The 9,577-nt window shown below is 49.9% G+C and overlaps 2 protein-coding genes across 2 annotated transcripts in view; one reads left to right on the top strand and one right to left on the bottom strand.

The window, feature by feature from the left end:
• Positions 1-4,881, bottom strand: part of LOC101784123 (GIGYF family protein CG11148) — a gene marked incomplete in the record, with an annotated part of 8,039 nt that extends 3,158 nt beyond the window's left edge. The window contains 7 exon segments of the mRNA XM_012843995.2: positions 1-1,095; positions 1,215-1,865; positions 2,286-2,351; positions 2,456-2,537; positions 2,618-3,541; positions 3,713-3,780; positions 4,711-4,881. Coding sequence (XP_012699449.1) covers positions 1-1,095; positions 1,215-1,865; positions 2,286-2,351; positions 2,456-2,537; positions 2,618-3,541; positions 3,713-3,780; positions 4,711-4,795 — 2,971 coding nt within the window.
• Positions 4,882-7,376: 2,495 nt separating this feature from the next.
• Positions 7,377-9,309, top strand: LOC101783717 (proline-rich receptor-like protein kinase PERK4). The gene is made up of 6 exons (XM_004958880.2): positions 7,377-7,985; positions 8,075-8,145; positions 8,229-8,305; positions 8,410-8,554; positions 8,633-8,794; positions 8,897-9,309. The coding sequence occupies exons 1-6, from the start codon at positions 7,388-7,390 to the stop codon at positions 9,185-9,187; spliced, it is 1,344 nt and encodes a 447-aa protein (XP_004958937.2). The 5' UTR covers positions 7,377-7,387; the 3' UTR covers positions 9,188-9,309.
• The last annotated feature ends 268 nt before the right edge of the window (positions 9,310-9,577 follow it).

Raw genomic sequence — 9,577 nt, 5'->3', positions numbered from 1 at the left:
CATTTGATTTCAATTGTGCATCGTCATTTGCAAAACCTTCCAGCATATGAGGACGAGAGTAGTGTTCTTTCGAAAGTGCACCCACAGCAATTTCATGGGGCATCGGCAGTGTAGTTACAGAGCTTTGAGATAAAGCTACACCATCCATATCCCTCATATTCATATTTGACTGACTAGGTTGTTGCCCCACCTGCATGCCATGGACAGGCAACTTTCGGTCAACTTCAATAGCCTCTGGCATTCTTCTAAGACCAAGATTCATAGCATCACCAGATGGAAGAGAAGCATGCTTCAATCCAAAAGAATCATCAATCTGCTGATTGGGATGTCCATGAGGTGCCATATGAGAAAGTAGTTGTTGCTGCTGCAACAATAACTTCTGTTGCTGCTCAAGCTGCAGCTGTTGCAATTGTTGTTGTTGTTGCTGCTGCTGCTGCTTGAGCAATAACATCTTGTCCAACATAGAGAGTTGAGGCTGAGGCGTCAAAGGTGTCTGTGATTGCAACTGCAGTTGTGACAATAGATACTGCTGCTGAAGCATATTTACGAGCTGTGGATCTTGAGATATCTCAGCAAGCTTCTCAGGTGGCAAATGAGCCAAAGCTGGTCGGGTTTGTGGCATGAAGCTGTGCTGTTGAACACCCATACCGATGTTCTGGGAGTTCTGCAGATCTTGACGCATGTTAAGTGCCCCTTGAGCGAGGTCTACACCATGCATGTTAGGATTAACATTTCTTACTTCAGGGTAGTTGGACCATAGAGGCAATCCAGAATTACCAGTAGGCACTTGAGGCTTCTCCTTTGATTGCAGCATGGCAAGCAAATCAACATTCTGAGATTGCAAAGATTGGCGAGACGGATCAGCCATCTGAGGAAGCAATTTAGAATGTAGGATAGATGCTTCTGGGGCTATATCCTTGTTAGGTGCTTGTGATATTGGAACAGCATCTCCTGACCAATAGGGAACAGGGTTTTGCAAAGAATTTTGCTTCTCCAACAGTCCTTTCTGTGCCAAAAGATAATTCATATTGATCCCACCCTCGCCTCCGCCCACAGAAATGTTGCCAAAGCTACTACTGCCAAGTTCATTCATACCTGGTTCAGAAGAAAACAGTGTAAGACAAGGACACATGCATGACAGGTAGCAAAGAAGGTTAGGACAAATAAATATGGAATGTAATAAGCACAGATAGAAATTCTTAATAGTAACCAACCTCGAGTAATAGAGATGGTGTCTGCAGAAGGATTGCGCACAGTATTAGACATAAGTGACTCTAGGAAACGATTTTGAGCCTCAACTGCAGTATCTTTCCTACTTGACCCACTGTCAAACATTCCAATGCCAGCTGATCCTGCTTGCATGCTAGTGGAGCTGATGAACTTTCCTGCAGGTTGAGTCTCCTGAACTAGCATATCACTTGACTTTGAAGTGGCAAACCCTGGTGGTGGCCTCTTTGCTCGAAGGTGAGGCATAACATCCCCAAGCATTAAGAAAGGAATATCAGGGGGTGCATTCACAACACGAACCAGCAAATCAATACCAAAATAACCAGCCTCAAACCAGCCAATAATGTCAGCACCAGAAAAGGGGCCTTGAATTTGACCCTGTGGATCTTTATAGAATAGAGAAAGGCTTTCTGGATTAGGATGAGGCTGAACCATACTGGCAAAGTCATCAACACCTGGCATGCCAACAGTTTTAGTTTCTTGATTCAAGAAATTGGGCATTTGGTGGCCAACAAACTCAGAAGATGGTCCAAGTCGATGTTCTCCAACAAACTGAGATCTTTGTGGAACAACATAAGTAGACGTTCCAGGCCGCAATGACTCCCCTCTAGCTGGCAAATCAGCATTCCCAGGAACACCTATTAAAGGTAAAGCAGCTTTTAAGGGGTGGAGAACAAGTTACAAGCTTCAAATTACATCCCAAATATGCTACAGGAAACAAAACAAAGGAGTCCTCCAGTATGTCCATGTGATTTTGAAGCCACTGCATACCAATTTGAATGCTGTTTTCCTATTAAATGATATTCTAATTTTCCTTTTGTGTAAGGACCTTACATGTGACTTGATATCAGAGCCAAATATCATACTAGCAACATTGAAAAGCAAATGATCAAGACATGAATGGTCCTCAAGATTATGAGATACTGTTTGACAAACAATAAACATATGCATGGATGATGAGATGATCCTCTCTACATGATCACTTTAAGTTTGTTCAACCATGCAAGATGCTGTAAACAACAAAATTGTGTAAACTGCAAACCAAGTTAGGTAGGTACCCCTGACACTTCCAAAAGTTTCCCCTTTATAATCTTCTATGCCTCCTTGCTGATCTTCTCTACCAGCTGGAGAAATTTAGAAGAGCATTCAGTGAGAAACTATACAATATATCTAAGGTTAGCACATCAAAACAAAATAAGTAAACCATTTCTCAATGAATTATAATTACCTTTTCCAACAGAACCATCCTTGGTAGCCTGATGAACACCACTGTTTACAATATCCCCTTTGTCGATTGCTTTTAGAATGGCCTTAAAATACAATTCAACAGTGAGATAAGGATATACTAGCACCATGAAAATAATACTTGAGAAAAAAATAGCATAATTACCGCTTCTTCAGCAATAGGTGCAGATAATGCTAAAGGTTCCAAAGCATTTTCTTGCAAGAACACAGAGACTTCCTCAAAACAATCAACAGGAATCTTAAAGTCAGTGACATCACAACTTCTGTATATGTCAAGCAATTTCATCCTACTATATTTGAATGCAGAGCGATCTCCAGATGGACCACCAGGTCTGTCAGAAAGTAAACCAAGTTGGAATGGTCGTGAAGATCCACTACTGATTGCATTTGTACCAGATGTAAACTTTCCACGACTTGGAAAATTTGCAAAATCATTGTCTGGCTTCCCTCTACCATATCCATAAGTAGCGGATGACTTCTGTGGAGTCTGAGAGGGATGATGAGACAAATCTCCTCGCCCACGGCCCACAGGATAACTAGATTTCCATGAACGAGAGACATTGTCATCCCGTTCAGTATCCTTTTCATGATTGTTTCCATCCTTCCCATGTGCAGTAAAGTGAGAGAAACCTTTTTCACGGGAAGCATCACCCTCTTTGCCTGAATCACCCCACCTATCACGCCAATTTTCAGACTCCTTATCATTGGAACCCCAACGTGCAGTCCACTTATTCTCACGGCGTTGCTCATAGTTGCCTTCCTTATTATTGGAATCACCCCAGCGCTCCTGTGGAGCACGACGACTATCCACAGAATACTTGGAGGTGTCATCTGACCATTTTTCCACTTTGCGTGGATCACCATGTTCCTTGTCCGTCTCCCTCCAGCGACTCCACCGATGGGTTGAATTTGGTTCCCTTTCATCGTCACGCCAGCGGTCACGTCGCCCAGTTTCACCATCAAGCACAGAAGCCCTGAAAACATCCTTTTTCTTTGCACTGTAGCCCGGGTCTTCACCACTTCCTGATGTCTTTGAAACATCTGAGCGGACACCCTGTGAAGTGGGATCCTGGAACAAACAAAATAATCATATAAATCTGAACCATAAACAAGCAAATACTGAGGTAGACAAATATACACCAATAGAGTGCTCTATTACTGCAATCACCATATAGGGCATTAATACTATGGTTTCCAGCTGCTCAGATCTAGCTACTTGCCTAGCTACTTAAGGACTCACCTTGTTTTCTGCCACCTTCATAAGCCACTGAGGAGAAAGGGGTATTTCAGTATCCAGGCCTTGCTTCTCTGCAACAACCAAAAGTCACCATCAATATGACAGGTAACATGCTATTCTATAAAGATAACGTGCAAGGACAGAAGGCAATATTCACAGTTTGTTATTACTGACGCAAGCTTCATCTATTCTAAGTCTCAAACGGTCACATTCATTAAACAAAAGAACTGTTCAATAGTCATACAAGAGAAACATGCAGATGCAGGTGATTTTGAAGTATAACCGAGATGAAAGTAATAACACCATAGATCGCGTAAGTAATTCAAATAAATTTCTCGAGAAATCTAATTAACTCCTGTGCAGATCAAAAAGACAATCAATACCAAAATCTGCCACAGATGTAGTACACCTACATAAAGCTATAGTGAACATGGTATTTCTGAGCCAACAGAGTTGATCCATTGGTTTTCAGATACATTTGAAGACTATAAGAATAATAAAGACATGCATCGCCATCGCCACAATCATAACTTCTACATGAAAGCAGCCATACATGTGACTGCAACCGCAACAACAAATCAACACAAAACAAAAGGGATCTCTTCAAGTCTCGACAACAAACTCAGAACACTATAACTGACCGTAACTAATCCAATCAGTCAATCAGCCGCCCCAAAATAGAAACAATAGACAACCTGACCATTGCATCCAACCCACCCAAATCGAAGCCGAACGTACTTGACTACCCCAGCATCTCCCTCAAACACATCTGAAAAACCTGGCGCCACAGCATGCGCCAGTGACCCAAAAATGAACCCTGCACCGGCGACAACTGAACGAAAGCCCACGGCGGCAGCACCACCAAACGCCCGCCCAAAACCCCGCAAAACCTAGAACCTACGGCGTGGATCGAACGCCCAGACGAATTCCAAATCGGAACAACCCGAGCGGCGGGGCTGAGCTAGGGTTTCGTGTGGATCGAGAAGGGGAGGAGCGGTTACCTCTGGCGATCTGGGGCGGTGGAGGGGCGTCGACGGCGAGGCGGCGGCGGAGGTCGGCATTGGCGCGGTCCGGAGTGGCGTCCATGGGCGGCGGCGGCGGCGGCGAAAACCCTAGAGCTGCTGATTGGGGAGGTTTGGGAGCGGAGGAGCGGAAGCGAGCGAAGGGGGAGGTGGGGCGGCTTCCGGCCGGATAAAAAACCAGTTGGAGGCACACGGCGCACGCTTCCCCGAGGAGGACTCTTTTGCGTCCAACCCCCTTGATTTTGCGTGTATTCTATGAGAATTTGGGCACATAGTTTTCACATCCTTTGTGGTACTAAATACGCCTTATAACGCTATTCTATTTATGAGTGTCAATGGCACAGGTACAATATACGTATATATTAAAGGTGCCATTGAAATTGTTGCCAGGTATTAATGCATTTTGAGCTAAAAAGATATACGTATTAGCGGGTGTATCCAACTTAGTATTCTCGCGTGTAGGCTTCAAAAAACATAGAAAAAACTATGAGATATAGATGTCAATGACCGTATACAATATACACATATGTTAAAGGTGTTACTAAATTTGTTGTTATGTATTAATGCCTTCTGAGCGAAAAGATATGCATATCGATGGGTGTATCCAGCTCGATATTCTCACATGTGAGCTTTAAAAAGCCTAGATAAAAGCCAAGAGATACAGGTGCCGATGACCGATATGCAATATACGTATATGTTGAAGGTGTTACTAAAATTTTTGGCACGTATTTAATACCTTTTGAGCCAAGAGATATGCGTATCAATGGGTGTATCCAGCTTAATGGGTGTATCCAGCTTAATATCTTGCGTGCGAGCTTCAAAATGCACATAAAACAAGATATGATATTTGATTGCCTATGACTCATACACAATATACGTGTATATTGAAGGTGTTACTAAAATTACTGGCATGTATTAATGCCTCTTGAGCCAGTAGATATGCGTATCGATGGGTGTATCCAGCTCAATATTCTTGCGTGTGGGCTTCAAAAAGCACGTAAGAAAAGTCAAGCAATATTAGTGTCGATGACCTTTTGAGCTAAGAGATATGCGTATCGGCGGGTGTACGTGTCGATGACCTTTTAGCTAAGAGATATGTGTATTGGTGGGTGTACCCAACTTCAATATTCTCATATGTGGGCTTTTGAAAGCATGGGGAAAAGTCCAACTATCGTCCAACCAAAAGGAAAGTCCATGTGGAACTGAGTATTCTACTACCCGCTCACGTTAATCAACGGCCCATAGACTTATGTCCTGACCAAGTTTATGGAAGGCCCAAGTTATATAGTTATATATAACCGCCACCACCCCCATATTGAGACTTATTCGTTTGATTTTGGCCGTCCTCTGGTTGATTCGCAATGCTAGAAAACTCTTGAGTTCCTCTCCTTTCCCATGTGATTAAAAGGACGAGGCTCCTACTGGCGAAAAAATAAAAACCCCTCTGCACATAATAGTTATCAGCCTCAAGGGTCTATCTGCAATTTGGTGGCCCCCCGCGATGCAGGGATTCTTTGCCGGTTGGCACACGGCCGGTCAGATTCCAACGATTGCAGTTACCGCTTCCCAAAAATGAACGCCGGTCGGTCGGGGACAAAAATAGCACCTGCTCGCGGCACACCCTGACGAATCCGCTACAGTGTTGATGAGATGAGCTCTGGTATCTATCCGATCCGCGCCACATTTGCAAAGTGCTAGCTGACCAACCCCCGAAACGAACAGCAATCTTGTCCGCACGCCAGGCGCATGCAACACAGACGGCAGAAAGGAGGAGGGAAATCCTGTGAGGCCGTGCAAGAATAGCAATCGGGGAGGTGGGTGACGTCCCGTCCCGCCCAGGCTTGGACGCCTCCGGGTGGCCGCTGGTTTGCTGGCTGGCCGGCCTCGGGGAGAACCGAGGCCGCCACGCCCGTGGCCGCGCTCTCGTCGTCCCCCCTGCTTCCTCCTCGTAAGGTATCGGAGGGGCATGCGCGAGCCGGCGACGTGTTGGCCACGAGTGCTTCTGACCCCGTCGGCGACGAGGCTCTTTGCCTTCCCTCCGGATTCGATCCATCGTTTGCTCGTTGAGCTTTGTGCAGCCATTCGAGTGCGGCCTTCGGATGCAAACAGCTTCAACCTGTAGGTTCGTGCGTAGTTTGGACATCGTTACAAATTTAATCTGTTCCGTTCATTTGAGGACAATTACCAGCTTGTCGAATTTGGTGTGCTCTTCTAATGGCAAGATGCAATTCGTTCCTCTCAATGTTTTGATTCTCCAAGCAGATTATCCACACCACCAGGTCGAGAGAAATCGCGAGGATCAGAGTCCCCAAATCATCCAATCCTCACCATGTCTTCCAATCGAGCGCCCTCGCCGGCGACCACCTCCTCGCCGCCGTCGACGTCCGCGTCCCCATCGCCAACAATGCTCCATTTCCCCTCGCCGTCGCACGCCGCGAGGCGCCTGTCGACGCAGAGCGCGCACGGCGGCAGCCACAAGTCCCCTGCTTCGGGGCACGGGGCGGCAGGAGGGGGCCTCGCGGTGACGCCGCAGATCCTCGCCGGCGCCGTCGGGGCGGTGCTGCTCCTCTTCGGCCTCGTCGCGGCCTGCTGCTGCTGCTGCTGCCGGGGCCGGAAGCGGAGGAACGCGGCGGCGCGGCCGGCGCCTCACAAGGGCATGATGTTCTACGCCGACTCCTCCGGCTTCAAAGGCAACAGCACGTCGGGGTACTACTGCCCGCCCCCCGGCGGCGCGCGGCCGTCGCCGTGGACGCAGAACCAGGTGGGCCCGGCGCCGCCGGCGGGCACGAGCTCGACCGCCGGGCTGATGCTACCGCCCATGCCGCCGCCGCCGCCGCCGATGCCGGCGGGGCTGGACACGGCGGCGTTCAGCTACGAGGAGCTGGCGGCGGCGACGGGCGGGTTCTCGGAGGCGAACCTGCTGGGGCAGGGCGGGTTCGGGTACGTGCACCGCGGCGTGCTCCCGGGGAGCGGCAAGGAGGTGGCGGTGAAGCAGCTCAAGGCCGGCAGCGGGCAGGGCGAGCGCGAGTTCCAGGCCGAGGTCGACACCATCAGCCGCGTCCACCACCGCCACCTCGTTGCCCTCGTCGGCTACTGCATCGACGGCGCGCGCCGGCTGCTCGTCTACGAGTTTGTGCCCAACTACACCCTCGAGCACCACCTCCATGGGAAAGGCCGGCCGGTGATGGAGTGGACGGTGCGGCTGCGCATCGCCCTCGGCGCCGCCAAGGGCCTCGCCTACCTGCACGAGGAATGTAAGAACCAATTCGTCGTCAGTGTTTTATTCAGGAATTGTGAATTGTGATGTGAATTGTGATATGGGATTTTCTTGTTTGGCATGAAGGCGATCCCAAGATCATCCACCGCGACATCAAGTCGGCCAACATTCTCCTTGACAACAACTTCGAGGCTATGGTAAGGCCATTGATCAGAGGAGCATTTGAACATTCTCCACATTTAGAGCGGATTTTCTGACGAGCTGCTGCTTGTGAGTTCAGGTTGCGGATTTCGGGCTGGCCAAGCTGACGAGCGTGAACCACACGCACGTGTCGACCCGTGTCATGGGCACGTTCGGGTACGCACCTGCAGCGACAGAGATGCTCATCTCTCTGTTCTGGGCTCTGAAAACTGCTGCAAGGAAATGAGACGAGCGCCTGATCGAGTTCTGGAACGCTGCAGGTACCTGGCGCCGGAGTACGCGTCGAGCGGGAAGCTGACGGAGAAGTCGGACGTCTTCTCCTACGGCGTGATGCTGCTGGAGCTGCTCACCGGTCGCCGCCCTGGCGACCGCTCGTCCTACGGCCAGGACGGCCTCGTCGACTGGGTGAGGAAACCTGAACACCGGCAGATCGCGCTGCCTCTGAACGCGGCTGACTGCTGCTCGTGCTGTATCTGTATGCAGGCCAGGCAGGCTCTGCCGCGCGCCCTGGGCGACGGCAACTACAACGACCTCGTCGACCCGAGGCTGGACGGCGACTTCGACAAGACGGAGGCCGCGCGCCTCGTCGCCTGCGCCGCCGCCGCCGTCCGCCACGCCGCGCGCCGCCGCCCCAAGATGAGCCAGGTGCCACTCTCACATTTGATTTGATCTCGACCGTCCCTTCCCGATCCCACGCACGAGAAGGGGACTAATAACTTGTGCGCTCGAACCGTGCGGGGGGTGCAGATCGTGATGGCGCTGCAGGGGGAGATGCCGCTGGAGGAGCTGAACGACGGCGTGCGGCCGGGGCACGGCGCCACGTTCAGCTCGAGCTCGGGGTCGGGATCGGAGTACGGGTCCGGGCACGGATCGTACACCGCGCAGATGGAGCGGATCCGGAGGGCGGCGCTGCCCAGCCCGGAGTACAGCGCGGACTACCCCGGCTCCATCCCGGAGTTCGGCCACCCGTCGCCGGCCAGCAGCGCCAGCTCCGTCGAGCGGGATGAACGGCGGCGTCATGGAGCAGGTCGCCGGTGAGTGTGATGCAGCAAGCAATATAATGGAGTGTGCGATCCCGTGCACGGTTCACAACCAGCAGGATCACGTCGATCCCATCTTGTAATGCGCCATGTGTAATGTGTTGTAACCTTTATTGCAACTCCAACAATGCAAGGTGCAGATAAAACAAGGGCCATTAGGCCATTATTAGGGATCCTTGGAAGTCTTGCCATGCCACTCTCGCTACTGTGACTTGGTGTGAGTGAGTGTGATATGGATCCTATTTAGCATCTCCATCATGGTAATTTTCGCCTCCAAAGTCTGATTGGACAGCTGCATAAGGTTTCGACAATACGCCAAAAGACCACGATCTATCTAGGTTCAGGTTTAAGCTGTGCATCTCGAGTGATCCCAATGCCTCCAACTCCT

This window comes from Setaria italica, chromosome II (genome assembly GCF_000263155.2).
Source record: "Setaria italica strain Yugu1 chromosome II, Setaria_italica_v2.0, whole genome shotgun sequence".
Classification (NCBI taxonomy): domain Eukaryota; kingdom Viridiplantae; phylum Streptophyta; class Magnoliopsida; order Poales; family Poaceae; genus Setaria; species Setaria italica.
The sequence above is the reverse complement of the archived record's forward strand: the minus strand, read 5'-3'. Positions and strand labels throughout refer to the sequence as shown.